General features: G+C 45.3%; 1 protein-coding gene across 2 annotated transcripts; it reads right to left on the reverse strand.

Annotated features, from left to right (window-relative positions):
- Positions 1-1781: 1781 nt before the first annotated feature.
- DPPA4 (developmental pluripotency associated 4) lies at positions 1782-14343 on the reverse strand. Of its 2 annotated transcripts, none has more exons than XM_025376120.1 (7): positions 14239-14337; positions 10914-10964; positions 8813-8973; positions 8676-8726; positions 6512-6800; positions 4889-5087; positions 1782-3710 (listed from the first exon to the last, which is right to left on the reverse strand). In XM_025376120.1, the coding sequence occupies exons 2-7, from the start codon at positions 10933-10935 to the stop codon at positions 3674-3676; spliced, it is 759 nt and encodes a 252-aa protein (XP_025231905.1). In that variant the 5' UTR covers positions 10936-10964; positions 14239-14337; the 3' UTR covers positions 1782-3673. The 2 variants fall into 2 exon arrangements, with proteins under 2 accessions (XP_025231905.1, XP_025231904.1); XM_025376119.1 differs by having other exon boundaries at positions 3331-3710; positions 10914-11037; positions 14239-14343.
- Between the last annotated feature and the right edge of the window lie 953 nt (positions 14344-15296).

Below are 15296 nucleotides of genomic sequence, written 5' to 3' on the forward strand. Positions count from 1 at the left end.
GTGGAGACAGAGTTTCACCATGTTGGCTAGGCTGGTCTCAAACTCTGGATCTCAGGTGATCCGACCCCCTGGGCCTCCCAAATTACTGGGATTACAGGTGTGTGCCACCGCACGTGGCCCTTTTTGTGTGTGTGTGTGGGACGGAGTCTCACTCTATTGCCCAGGCTGGAGTGCAGAGGCACAATCTTGGCTCACTGCAACCTTCACCTCCTAGGTTCAAGCGATTCTCCTGCCTCAGCCTCCTAAGTAGCTGGGATTATAGGCATGTGCTACCACGCCCAGCTAATGTTTTTGTTTTTTGTTTTTGAGGTGGAGTTTTGCTTTTGTTGCCCAGGATGGAGTGCAATGGCGTGATCTTGGCTCACCACAACCTCTGCCTCCTGAGTAGCTGGAATTACAGGCATGTGCCACCACACCCAGCTAATTTTTGTGTTTTTAGTAGAGACAGGGTTTCTCCATGTTGGTCAGGCTGTCCTCGAACTCCCAACCTCAGGTGGTCTGCCCCCCTCGGCCTCCCAAAATACTGAGATTACAGGCGTTAGCCACTGTGCCTGGCCTAATTTTGTATTTTTAATAGAGACAGGGTTTCACCATGTTGCTCAGGCTGGTCTCAAACTCTTCCTGACCTCAGGTGATCCACCCACCTGGCCTTTCAAAGTGCTGGGATTACAGGCGTGAGCCACCACACCCGGCCAATTTTAACTTTATTTGAATACAGAGATTGTCCTTTTGTTACTTTTCTTTCCAGACTTTTTTTTTTTTTTTCTTGAGGCAGGATCTCTGCTCTGCTGCCCAGGCTGGAAGGGCAGTGGTGCAATCACGGCTCACTACAGCCTCGACCTCCAGCTCAAGCAATCCTGCCATTTTGGCCACCCCAGTAGCTGGGACTACTAGCCACAGGCCGCCACAGCTGGCTAATTTTTGTATTTTGGTGAAAGGGTTTCAACGTGTTGCCCAGGCTGGTCTCGAACTCCTGGGCTCAAGTCATCTGCCAGCCTCAGTCTCCCAAGTGTTGGGATTACAGGTATGAGCCACTGCCCCTGGCCTCTGTGGCCCTTCACAAATGGCTATGTCTAAGTGTCATTCAAAGCAAGGTAGACTAAATTAGCCTGAGACAACAGGTGTAATCCGGACTAATTGTTCCCTCATGATTAGATTTACATTATCTTTTTGGCAATGATATTGTGTACTTCCCATTGTTTATCAGAAAAGACATTTTAGTTTGTAACATTCTTGGTGGTGCTAAGTTGGAATCCTTGGTTAAGGTGGCTGTAGCTAAACTCCAATTTTTGTGTCCATAAACTCCATCATGCCAAAATGTAGAAATTTTATTTCCATCAGCAATGTGGTCAGAGGCCCTGACCAACATTTACCCTTGGAAGCTGCCATGTCCCTTTGGTGCCAAGAGAAATTTGGAAGGCTGGCTCCAGGTTTCCCACACCAGTTACAACGTGGGCACAGACCTATTTGTACAAATGTTACCTTAACATCCAGATGGGATATTGGGAATACAAACCTCTTCTCTCAGCTCCCCCACAAAACATCAAGATGTCATGCCTCTGCCAGGGAACGCATCTGAGACACAGGGAGTTTATAGCTCCAACTGTCTTCCTCTTAGTATTCTGGGAGTATAGCCGGCAGACAGGGAGGAGGGGACTGAATGTGGTGATAGGAACTTTGGGGGAGGCCTGTGAAAATTAGGGTGATTTGGTGAGTTATGTAACTTTAACGTTTTATCTTGCCGGGGCAAGAAGGATGAGTAAATAAACTGTCTTACTAGCAGACTCCAATTATTAATTTATTTTGTATAGAGAGAAATTTAAGTTTATTGAAATATGTTAGAACCAGGGAGGTATCTACCAGCAGAATAATAAAGCAAAGGAAATTTCCAAATTAATAGAAAGGAAGGAAACGGAATAGAAACTTGACCCATCCAAAGAAAGTAGGATAGAAGTTTAAAAAGGAAACAAAATTAAAACGAACAATACACATAGTATAAGAAAAAAATGTCTATTATTTATTACACTGAACAATTCTGACCACCAACAACCAATGGGGTCCAGGAGAGAAGAACATCTTGCTTCTCAACAAACTTTCCTCCCTTGCTTTAACATTTTTGAGGATTCTTTCCCAAACCTATTACACATCTGTATTATGATGGTTACATATTTTCCAACTCTGCCACTCCTTCCAGTGCATTATTTTTAGTATCTTCATTAAAGGTGCAAAATAAAATAAAATAAAAATAATAGAAATTCCGTACTTGTAATAACAAAACAATGTTGGAAACTGTCATTAAATCAGGACAAGTGAAAAACAGATCTGTTCCCAGACTCACAGGACTATAAATTTAGGAAGTACACAAAAAAATTAAAAATTAATTACACTCAATAGGATACATTAAATATGTACGGTTTTTGTATGTCAATCATACCTAAGTAGTTTTAAAAACAAATGATCCGACCCATACCGCCAACTAATAAAGAACAAACAAATGAGTCATACAAAAGAAAAATCACACATTTTGGTTTACTCCTACTTTTGAGTTAAGAACACTAACAATAAAATTTGCATGCAACGAATACAGTTCCCTAAATACAACAGATGAATTATTTTATATACACATCTTATTTTTATTTATGGAGAATCGGTTAATAAACACATTTTAAGTCAACATATTATGTATTTATGAGTGGGAAGCAACCTTAAACATTTTAAACACCAGAAATATACAAAACAATTATAAGTGAAATAATACAGACAAGTCCCTTGTGTTTTGATCCTGGAGTCAAACCATAGAAATCTCAGGTTAAGAGATTTCAAAAATATTTGAAAAATATTGTTTCGAATATTAAAAATCATGTGTTTGAGGGAGAGAATTAACAGCCTTTCTTTGCCTTAAAATACTTTACGTTTTATGAAATTGCAATTGGAATGAAGCAGCTCCTAAAGTAGTCAGTGTTCAGAGGAAGAGAAAATTGAGCATAAGAGCCAACTACCGTTTTACTCAACTCCTTCACAACGCTCAGCTGGAGAACTTCTCACTTAAAAGACCTGTTGAAGGTCAGGCACAGTGGCTCATGCCCATAATCCCAGCATTTTGGGAGGCTGAGGCGGTGGATCACTTGAGTCCAGGAGTTTGAGACTAGCCTGGCCAACATGGGGAAACCCCATCTCTACTTAAAAAAAAAAAAAAAAGCTGGGTGTGGTGGCAGGTGCCTGCAATCCCAGCTACTCGGGAGGCTGAGGCAGGAGAATCACTTGAACTCAGGAGGCAGAGACTGCACTGAACTGAGATTGCACAAGTGCACTCCGGCCTGGGCAACAGAGTGAGACACTGTCTCAAAAGACAAAACAAAACAAAAAAGAGCTGCTGCTGAAGTCATGTCTATTTTGGAAAAGTAGTACGAATGAGTTTTTCTACATATTAGCTACAATTTATGGTAATTTGCGAAATGTTTTTCCATTTTTAAATCTGAGAGTCTCTATCTCCACTCACAAAGCAACAGGCACTGCTAGGGCTCTTAGGCTAACATCTGCCACCCCACCAGTCTGCATGGTCCATAAACAGGTGTGCAGAGGACCAGAGTTCACCTGTCAGCAGCCCCGCGGAATCCGACTCTCCAGACTTTCTGCTATTAATTACCATAGATGTGGCCTTTTTCCTGATATTCTATTCCCATTGGAGGCTTTTTATTAAGACCTTGTTCCTATAAAGCAAATAAAATGTTTGTTTTCAAAAAGATAAGAATCAAGAAGTATCAAAAATAGCCAAGAAACCCGCTGCTGGAATGCTGTAGAAATTGCCCTTACAACTTTAGGATCATAGGTAACAAGCCTGTGATGCTGTCATTCGAGAATGAAGATCATCGGCCAAGTTATCATGCTCCTGAAATATGTTCCCTGACTTGTGCGAACCATGGACAAGAAGTCTTAGAGGGGCTCTTTGCATCACTTTCCCAAAAACCCAAGTATGCCATTAAAGGACTACCCAAAGTGACCTCCGCACTTCTATTCAACTTGCTTGGCATAGAGAGATTATCAAAATACAGCAAAAAGCAGGATATCCCAAAGGAGAAGCCAATCACACATTCACACACTTCCTCCTGTGGGAGATGGTCTTGCTATGTTTCCCTGGCTGAGAAATTACCGATCCCTCCTTTCCATCTAGTCAATTCTTCCCTTAACTTAAGGAATCTCTTCTTTGATATTCACCATGTTATTCCAGGTGTTTGTATGTGCACCATCCCTGTTTAGACTGTAGGCTACTTAAAGAGCTTTTTTACTAGTCATTATTTCTGTGTAGGGCATACACTTTGAATATAGTAATTATATAATGTTTGTTGCTCCCAGAATTCTGTGTCTCCAGGTAGAAGCATTAAACCCTGACACAGCCGGGCGCGGTGGCTCAAGCCTGTAATCCCAGCACTTTGGGAGGCCGAGATGGGCGGATCACGAGGTCAGGAGATCGAGACCATCCTGGTGAACACAGTGAAACCCCATCTCTACTAAGAAATACAAAAAATAGCCGGGCGAGATGGCGGGCGCCTGTAGTCCCAGCTACTCGGGAGGCTGAGGCCGGAGAATGGCGTGAACCCGGGAGGCGGAGCTTGCAGTGAGCTGAGACCGGGCCACAGCACTCCAGCCTGGGCTACAGAGCGAGACTCCGTCTCAAAAAAATAAAAAATAAAAAAAAAATAAACCCTGACACAGAAATGCTTTCTGTTTCCTGGGGATAAACTTAACTGAGTAATGATTTTCTTGAAACTCTTTACTGACAATTTGAGCTTGAAATACATGGCTATATAAGATTAATGTGTATCTTGACTTTCTGTAATTGAAAATCCAGCACCCACTTTTAGTTTGTAGAAAAGCATCAGGTAATTACCTGTGAACACATTTGGGGCACAACATATTGTCTTCAAGATGCGGGGGTGGAAAATTGGAGGCAGGAAGCAAGAAGAGTGCACTCACTCTCCCTTCTTGCTTTTCTGGAACCCAGGCTTGACCAGCATGAAACTGCAGGTGAACCCAACCATCTCTGTCTGCAGGGAGACTTTTCCCATGAACCACACACCACCTGACACCTGGCGAAGGAGAGAGACAGGCACCCACACACCAGGATGGCACCCACACAGCAGGATGGCATACTGATGTAAGGCTGCATTATGGCCCATCACCCTTGATTGACCAACTCCAAGATGTGAACCCTGAAATCCTAACTTAACCTCTTCTCTATTCTGTTCTCCTTTAGAAAAGCATACAAGACAGTTCCTGTTAAAACTTAGAAATCTAGGCGGTGCGCGGTGGCTCATGCCTGTAATCCCAGCACTTTGGGAGGCCAAGGCGGGCGGATCATGAGGTCAGGATATCGAGACCATCCTGGCTAACACTGTGAAACCCCATCTCTACTAAAAATACAAATTAGCCGGGCCTGGTGGCGGACGCCTGTAGTCCCAGCTACTTGGGAGAATGAGGCAGGAGAATGGCATGAACCTGGGAGGCGGAGCTCGCAGTGAGCCATAATCACGCCACTGTACTACAGCCTGGGCGACAGAGCAAGACTCCGTCTCAAATAAATAAATAAATAAATAAATAAATCTAGTTGGTAGTAGTATAGTTGTAGGTGGGCAGATGGTAGAAAGACTAACCCAGAGTGTCTGGAAAGGGCTTCATGAAACAAGCTCAGGGGCCCCAGCTCTGAACACACATTGGATTGTGCTAAACAGTTTACTGTCTTCTTTTGTTGTATTTTCTGTAATTCTTACAACATATAAGCTAGGTATCGCCCATTTTACAATGAAAACACTGGGAAATATTTTAAATAACTTACTAATGCCATTTTGGGGCTCAGCTGCAAGCAATTAATTTTAGATCTCACTTTTAATTTAAATTGCTTAAAGGGGAAAGAAAGAAAACCAAACTGCTATCCTCTTCTGATGCCATCAATCATTTAAAGCAGTGGTTCTCAAACTGTGGTCCCCAGACCAGCATCCTTACTGCTGCCCGGAAAACTGAGAAATGCAAACTCCCGCTAGGTGCGGTGGCTCACACCTGTAATCCCGGCATTCTGGGAGGCCGAGGCAGGCGGATCATCTGAGGTCGGGAGCTTGAGACCAGCCTGACCAACATGGAGAAAACCCGTCTCTACTAAAAATACAAAATTAGCCGGGCATGGTTGCGCCTGCCTGTAATCCCAGCTACTCAGGAAGGGTGAAGCAGGCGAATCGCTGGAACCCAGGAGGTTGAGGTTGTGGTGAGCCAAGATCGCACCACTGCACTCTAGCCTGGGCAACAAGAACGAAACTCTGTCTCAAAAAAAAAAAAGAAAGAAAGAAATGCAAATGCTCAGGTCCTGTCCTAGACCCTGAATTAGAAACTCTGTGGGCAGGGTCCAGGAATCGCCCGCCCTCAAAGGCATTTTGATATACCCTAAAAATATATCAGGCATTAATCTCTACTAAGCTTATTTCCCCACTGGACCAGAATAAGCTCTTCGTGTTGGGCTTACCACAGGCCTCTTGTGGAGATTCCACTGCCTCTGGCGTCCTCGCCCTGGCCGAAATTCTCGCCCAGGAGGCCAGCAAAGCCTCTGGGGCAGAAGTTGTCACCACAACTGTATTAACTCCCTCAAGGAGAGCAGTGGAATCTTCCAGGGCAGGCGGCCCCTCCGCAGGGGGAAGGGCCACTTCAGGAGGATGTGTCTCAGAACTTTGCAGGGACGTTTCCCCTTTTTCCACCTTTAATTTTTTTTTCAATGATTTCCGGATTTTGGCCTCTTTTGCTGTGCTAGGAAAATCCTACAGAAAGGGTTAGATAATAAAGATAAAAATAAAGATTAAAATTCTAACAAAAATAAATGGCCTCAGAGTTAAGAAGTTCTTGATCAAATGCAAAGTTTCACTTAGACAGGAGGTCTAGGTTCAAGAGATCCACTGTACAACTTGGTAACTATACATAGTTAATTACAATGTACTGTCTTCTTGAAAATTGCACAGTTGGCTGCACATGGCTGAGGTCTGTAATCCCAGCACTTTGGGAGGCCAAGGTTGGTGAAACACTTGAGGTCAGGAGTTCGAGAACAGCCTGGCCAACGTGGTGAAACCGCATCTCTACTAAAAATACAAAAATTATCCAGGCGTGGTGGTTCATGCCTGCAATCCCAGCTACTCAGGGGGCTGAGACTGGGGTATCACTTGAACCAGGGAGGCGGAAGTTGCAGTGAGCCTGCACTCCAGCCTAGGTGACAGAGGGAGACTCTGTCTTTAAAAAAAAAAGAAAGAAAGAAAATTGCTGGCCGGGCACAGTGGCTCACGCCTGTAATCCCAGCACTTTGGGAGACCGAGGTGAGCAGATCACGAGGTCAGGAGTTCTAGACCAGCCTGGCCAACATGGTGAAACCCTGTCTCTACTAAAAATACAAACATCAGCCAGGCCTGGTGGCAGGTGACTGTAATCCCAGCTACTCTGGAGGCTGAGGCAGGAGAATCGCTTGAACCCAGGAGGTGGAGGTTGCAGTGAGCTGAGATTGCGCACTGCACTCCAGCCTGAGCAACAAGAGCGAAACTTTGTCTTAAAAAAAAAAAAAAAGAAAGAAAGAAAACCTGGGCACGGTGGGGCTCACGCCTGTAATCCCAGCACTTTGGGAGGCTGAGGTGGGCAGATCACCTGAGGTCGGGAGTTCGAGACCAGCCTGACCAACATGGAGAAATGCCGTCTCTATTAAAAATCCAAATTAGCCAGGTGTGGTGGCGCATACCTGTAATCTCAGCTACTCGGGAGGCTAAGGCGGGAGAATCGTCTGAATCCGGGAGGCAGCGGATGCATGGAGCGAAATTCTGTCTCAATAATTATAATAATAATAATAATAATAACATAGTATGATTCCACAATGTATACGTATTTCAAAGCCATGTGCTGTACATGATAAAAATATACAATTTTTGTCAATTAAAAAAATTTAAGTGCTGCCTCTTTTTATTTTTGAGACAGCGTTTCACTCTTGTGCCCAGGCTGGAGTGCAATGGTGCATCTCAGCTCACGGCAACCTCTGCCTCCTGGTTTCAAGCAATTCTACTGCCTCAGCCTCCTGAATAGCTGGGATTACACACATGCACCACCATACCTGGCTAATTTTTGTATTTTTAGTAGAGACAGGATTTCACCATGTTGGCCAGGCTGGGCTGCCTCATTTATATTATTCTTTGCAGACTTGGTGAGAAGTAAGGATGGAAGGCCAGGCACGGTGGCTCACACCTGTAATCCCAGCACCTTGGGAGGCCGAGGTGGGCAGACCACGAGGTCAGGAGTTCAAGACCAGCCTGACCAAAATAGTGAAACCCCACCTCTACTAACTAAAAATACAAAAAATTAGCTGGGCGTGGTGGCGGGTGCTTGTAATCTCAGCTACTTAGGAGGCTGAGGCAGGAGAATTGCTTGAATTCGGGAGGTGGAGGTTGCAGTGAGCTGAGATGGTGCCACAGCACTCCAGTCTGGGTGACAGTGTGAGACTCCATCTCAAAAAAAAAAAGGAAAGCAGGCATGGAAAATACTGTTCTTTCTTAGAACTAGGGGTGGAGGGACAAGCGGAGGCTAAGACAGTTCCTTTACTCACTTTTGAGGCTACAATAGGTAATTAGGATAAGCACTGAAACGTACATCCTTTAAAAAGTTACCTTTTGATTTGGGTAGGCAAAGGCACACAGGCGCTTATATGCATCCAATTTCTAAGACAACAGAAAGCTGAGTTAGTAAGGCAAGTAAGGTTCCTACCCTTCCTCCCAGCAGTACCATCCCCAGCCTAGGCCCTCACCTGGCCTTTGGAGCTCAGCTTCAATTGTTGGCACCAGGCCCGCAGAATGTCCCGGTGAATCAGATTAACAGGTGGCAGTTTAGAGGGTAATGGAGGGATTGGTATCTTCCTCTGAGGTCTGGGGTTGTCACTGCACTCTGCCTTCTTCTTAGGACAGAGCACTGAAGGAGAATGGAATCAAATTAGTAGTAATTAACTTTGTGTACCTTTTCAGAATTTCAAAAGTAAAATCACTGTTTTTTTTGTTTTTGTTTTTTTTTTTTGAGAGTCTTGCTTTGTCGCCCAGCTGGAGTGCAGTGGCGCGATCTTGGCTCCCTGTAACCTCCGCCTCCTGGGTTCAAGCGATTCTCCTGCCTCAGCCTCCTGAGTAGCTGGGATTACAGATGCCCACCACCACGCCCGGCTAATTTTTTTTCTATTTTTAGTGGAGGTGAAGTTTCACCATGTTGGCCAAGCTGGTCTCGAACTCCTGAACTTGTGATCTGCCCACCTAGGCCTCCCAAAGTGCTAGGATTACAGGCCTAAGCCACCGCGCCCGGCCTAAAATCAGTTTTAGTTATTAATAGTTCAATCCCTCTCAAACCTAGGACTTACCACTTCTAAATCCCAGTTTTATTCCTCAATCTCCCCACTACTCAGGTACACGTGCTCCTTTGTGAACCCTTTAGTCCACAGAACCCAGGTGGTGGCACCGGAGATGCCACTTCCATCCCAGGGGAATTATCACTGTCTTAGACTTGACATCATACCTTTGTGAACCCCTTAATCCACAGAACCCAGGTGGTGGCACCGGCACTTCCACCCGAGGGGAATTACCGCTGTCTTAGACTTGAGATCATATTCAGTGGTGTCCTCTACACACAGAGCAAACTCAACACCTGACAATGCTACACAGGCAACCACTAATATTCCTAATTCTGCCAGCCCACCCTAGTCAGGGCAGCACTCTGGTTTCATAGCAGGTATGCTTCCTTAGCTGAGCTGTGTTTCTGTTCATCCTGCTTCTGCACCTCACATACCTTGTCTTCATTCAGTAAAGATATTTGGCTAGGCACAGTGGCTCACACTGTAATCCCAGCACTTTGGGAGGCCGAGGTGGGGGGATAACCTGAGGTCAGGAGTTTGAGACCAGCATGGCCAACATGGTGAAATGCTGTCTCTACTAAAAAAAAAAAAAAAAAATTCGCTGGGCATGATGGCACATGCCTGTAATCTCAGTTACTTGGGAGGCTGAGGCTGGATAACTGTTTGAATCCGGGAGGCAGAGGTTTTAGTGGGCCAGGATCATGCCAAAAAAATGTCTAAGGCTGGGTCTGGTGGCTCACACCTGTAATCCCAGCACTTTAGGAGGCCAAGGCAGATGGGTCACTTGAGGCCAAGAGTTCACAACCAGCCTGGCCAATATGGTAAAATCCCGTCTCTACTAAAAATACAAAAATCAGCCAGACATGGTGGCACACGCCTGCAATCCTAGCTAACTTGGGAGGCTAGGACAGGACAATCGCTTGAACCAGGGAGGCAGAGGTTGCAGGGAACTGAGATGGTGCCACCACACTCTAGCCTGGATGACAGACCAACACCCTGTCTTGGTGTCTCAAAAAAAAAGACACAGCCTGTAATGACACTTACAGTTAGTAGGGTTTACTGTGTACATATTACTTCTTAGGCATAGTGTAAGTACTTCACTTAATTATTCTATGTAAATTTTAACACTCCATTCCCACACCCGAATAAAGGTAGATATTGTTCAAACTTATTTTTAGAATAGGTAGTCCGGTTTCAAGAATGGGTCTTCAAATTTACACCTGTCTGTTCCCAAATCATTGCACATTGAAATTCTTAACTCCAAGTAGCAAGTGAAGGAAAAAATGATCAACAGAACCAAATATGCTGTGGAAGTCTGAAGATAGGAAGGGATCGGTTAGGGCAATGGTGACCAAAAGATGCTTCAGGAAGGTGCAGTTTAAGCTAGACTCCCATGAACTGTAGGATTTGCAAAATATATGACGGAAATTTCTTCCCTGGCTTTTCTTCTTCAGAAAAATTCCTCTGGCTTCTAAGACCTGAGAAAGTGGGATTTGAGGATTTGAAGACCTCTTACCTTTATTGCCTTTGACAGACATTTTTTCTTTGGTTCCCTTTGCTGATGTTCCTGGCAAAGCAATCATGTTTGGTTGATTAGAAGTTTGCTGATCCTCTTCCCTCGACTTCTCTGTGGAGGTCTACTGGGAACAGAGGAGCTGGTCAGTCATTCCTCCAGTGTCCAAACCACACATACACTACCTGCCTCAAGATAACTCACTTCTAAGGCACCAAGGCAGTCACTGGACTCCACTGGCAGTGTGGATTCTCCTCTGGGTATCATCTTAATACACACTGTCATGCAGGCCAGGCGTGGTGGCTCATGCCTGTAATCCAAGTGCTTTAGGAGGACAAGGCAAGAGGATCGCTTGAGTCCAGTAGTTGGATACCAGCCTGAGCAACAAGTGAAACCTTGCCTCTACAAAAAGGAAACAAGATTAGCTGAGCATGGTGGTACGTGCCTGTAGCCCGAGCTACTCAAGAGACTGAGGTAGGAGAATCACTTGAGCCAGGGAGGTAGGTAGAGGCTGCATCGCTGCACTCCAACCTGGGTGACAGAATGAGACTGTCTCAAAAAAAAAAAAAAAAAGAAAAAAGAAAGGCCCTTAACTCACCTACTGTATTCCATCATCTCTCACCTGAAGAATTTTTTTCCCCCAATCCTTCATTCTTGACCCGTTCCAAATAAATTATTTTCTAACACTGTTGGCAGAGTGACACATCCTTTCAGTGGTTTATTGCTCTCAGCATAAAAATAATTGTCTTTAACATTACCTACCAGACTCTTGCCTTCTATTTCACACTGCTCTCCCTACCCAAGCTCCAGCCGCGTAATTCCTTTCCTTTCCAAAGTTGTTACACATTCCTCAGCCCCAACCTCCACCCTACTTCTATTTACACTTTAAAATCTTATACCTTAAAAATCTTCCTCTTTTAAGTGTTATTTAACCTGGGAACCCCTTCTAGTCCTTTCAGACAAATCTACTACATACTGTCTCATTTCTACTACTTGTTAATTGCAATTAAATTTGTTTGTGTGATTTGGTTAATGATTGACACTCCTCTTGACTATAAGCTCCATGAGGATAGCATTTCTTTCCTTTTCATCATAGGCACTCAATAAATATTGGTTAATTGAATCAAAGGAAGCAAAGTGGGAGTGGAGAAAAGTTGTTTAATCCAGAGACAGTAACATATATTGATCCCCTGTCTCATACCAGGCATTCGCTTTGATATGTTCCTTATTTTCATTCTTTTTTAAAAAATATTTATTTATTAGCCGGGCGCGGTGGCTCAAGCTTGTAATCCCAGCACTTTGGGAGGCCGAGACGGGCGGATCAGGAGGTCAGGAGATCGAGACCATCCTGGCTAACACGTGAAACCCCGTCTCTACTAAAAAAAAAACAAAAAAACTAGCCGGGCGAGGTGGCGGACGCCTGTAGTCCCAGCTACTCGGGAGGCTGAGGCAGGAGAATGGCGTGAACCCGGGAGGTGGAGCTTTCAGTGAGCTGAGATCCAGCCACTGCACTCCAGCCTGGGCGACAGAGCGAGACTCCGTCTCAAAAAAAAAAATTATTTATTAAAGAAAAGGGCTTGCTCTGTCACCCAGGCTGGAATGCAGTGGCAGGACGGTAACTCACTCCAATCTCTACCTCCTCAAGTGATCCTTTGCCTCAGTCTCCTGAGTAGCTGGGACTACAGGTACCACCACGCCTGGCTAATGTTTCGTAGAGATGAGGTGTTGGGATTAAAGGCGTGAGCCACAGCGCCCAAGGGCTCCCTATATTCTTTTTATTTGAGAGGAGTCTCGCTCTGTCGTCCAGGCTGGAGCGCAGTGGCACAATCTCAGCTCACTGCAACCTCCACCTCCCGGGTTCAAGCAGTTCTCTGCCTCAGCCTCCCGACTAGCTGGAATTACTGGCGCTCGCCATGACGCCCAGCTGGTTTTCGTGGTTTCACCATGCTGGCCAGGCTGGTCTCAAACTCCTGGCCTCAAGTGATCCGCCCACCTCGGCCTCCCAAAGTGCTGGGATTACAGGCATGTGCCACTGTGCCTGGTCTTGGCCTTCCCTATTTTCATTCATTTAATTCTCATAGCAATCTGGCAACAATTTACTTCTCAGACACAGAAGCTGAGGATCAGAGGTACCATAAAGACACACAGGTAAGAGTACGTTAGATATAAATTAAAATTTAAATATCAAGGCTGGGCTCCGTGGCTCACGCCTGTAATCCCAGCACTTTGGGGAGGCCGAGGTGGGCTAATGGAGGTCAGGAGTTCGAGACCAACCTGGTCAACATATCGAAACTCAATCACTACCCAAAATACCAAAACTACCTGGGCGTGGTGGTGCGCGCCTGCAGTCCCAGCTAATCTGGTGGCTGAGTCAGGAGAATCGCTTGAACCGGGAGGCAGAGGCTGCAGTGAGCCGAGATCGGCTACTGCACTCCAGCCTGGGCGACAGAGTGAAACTCGATTCATTAAAAAAAATAATAATCTCAATTACTTCTTCCTACCACCCTTTTCTCCTGTTACCATTTCCCTCTAGCCCCGATATTCGGTTAATTCTTTCTGACTGGACAAAGCACCTCTTCAAAACAGAAAACCCGGCGGGCAGCAGCGGCGCGCGCCTGTGGTCCCAGCAGCACTTTGGAAGGCCGAGGTGGGAGGATCGCTAAAGCCTGGGAGGTCGAGGTTGCAGTGAGCAGTGATGGTGCCACTGCACTCCAGCCCGGGAGACAAAGTGAGAGACCCTGTTCCAAAACTAACCTGAAAGCCTGATTTTTTAACTTTTTCTTTTGAGATGGAGTTTCGCTCTTGTTGCCCAAGCTGGGGGTGCAATGGCGCGATCTCGGCTCACCACAACCTCCGCCTCCCGGGTTCAAGCGATTCTCCTGCTTAAGCCTCCCGAATAGCTGGGATTACAGGCATGCGCCACCACACCCAGCTAATTTTGTATTTTTAGTAGAGACGGGGTTTCTCCATGGTGGTCAGGCTGGTCTCGAACTCCCGACCTCAGGTGATCCGCCCGCCTCGGCCGCCCAAAGTGCTGGCATTACAGGCGTGAGCCACCGCGCCCGGACTCTTTTTTTCCCCCTATCTTTTGACACCCTCAACCTCCTCAACTAACCCTAGAAAACCTCATTTCTTGTCTCCTCACTCCAATATACCAGGCTGCAATCATGTTCTTGGGCTTTACTCTTAAAAAAATAAAAAAAAAAAGTCAAGAGGAGAAAATTCGAAGGCGCATTCTTTTCTCCTCCATAGAAAAACCAAGAGTGCCCAGGGAAGACAGAAACACGAAGACAAAGACAGAAAACAAATCCACTAAAACTGTACTGACCTCCTTGCCTTTTGCCTTCTCCATACTTACAGAAGCGGAGCCTCGCAAATGCTTCCAAAATGGCCCCAGCCCTAAGATTGCTGTTTGCAAAGTCTCCTCCCACTTCCTGCCGCCCGAAGACCCTTTTTCTCCCCTCCTCACCTCTTATTTTCTTCTCCCCGTCTGTTCCCTCCCCCACAATTTGTAAATGCTAAAATTGCATTCTTTCTTATTCATGGGGTGACCTTTGTCTGGGCTGAATTACTAATACCATTCCTGGCCCTTTTCTGTGCACTTTAAATGTAATCATCCAAAGTATGGTTCCGGAGACTTTGGGAGATTCAGGACTCCTTCAGAACGATTCTACAGAGAGAGAGAAAAAAAAAAATGTGGCCAGAGACTTGAGCAGGATGTGTGAAGGGATTTAATAATGGGACTTGTGTAAACAGTAGACTTCAGGGACCAGACTGGCGGCTTGAAGAAAGCTATTTTCTCGTACCAAATACATTCCATTTCCTAAGTTACTCAATCAACTAAAACTCCAGGTTTCTCTGTACTAATACCGAGCATCATTTCATCTGCCAACGAACTAATAATAGTAGCTCTTAACGTCTATAGAATATTTGTTATTTATTTTGTAGAGGGCAAGTTGGGTGTGGGTGGGGATCTCGCTATTTTGACCAGGCTGGTCTCGAACTCCTGCCCTCAAGTGATTCTCCAGCCTTGTCCTCCCAAAGTGTTGGGATTACAGGCGTGAGCCACCACTCCCAGCCCAAGTATTTTTTTATATCTCAAATTGAGGGTTTAAAACTCAGTCATTATTGTTCCCCATTTTATATATGACTAAAGTTTGGTATAAAATTTTATTGGTAATTTTTCCAATAGCACAGTAAGTGAACCCCTAACCTACTGACTCCCAAAGAAGTTCAAGTTTTTCTCCTTAAAATAATTTGAAAAATCCTTCCTCAGATCAATGTTCCCTGTCAGGTTGTCAAGAGATGTGAAGTGAAGGAAGCAGTGGCTGTGCGACTGAAACCCTCCCTTGTCAGGGTCCAAAGTCTCCTTCGTTCTTTGGTTTA

This window comes from Theropithecus gelada, chromosome 2 (genome assembly GCF_003255815.1).
Source record: "Theropithecus gelada isolate Dixy chromosome 2, Tgel_1.0, whole genome shotgun sequence".
Taxonomy (NCBI): Eukaryota; Metazoa; Chordata; class Mammalia; order Primates; family Cercopithecidae; genus Theropithecus; species Theropithecus gelada.

Coding starts and splice junctions, on each gene's coding strand:
- DPPA4 (XM_025376119.1), bottom strand. CDS start 10,980: ATGATTGCTTTGCCAGGAACATCAGCAAAGGGAACCAAAGAAAAAATG. Junction 8,974..10,913: donor GTCTGTCAAAGGCAATAAAG/GTAAGAGGTCTT, acceptor ATTCTCCTTCAG/TGCTCTGTCCTAAGAAGAAG. Junction 8,727..8,812: donor AGCTGAGCTCCAAAGGCCAG/GTGAGGGCCTAG, acceptor CTGTTGTCTTAG/AAATTGGATGCATATAAGCG.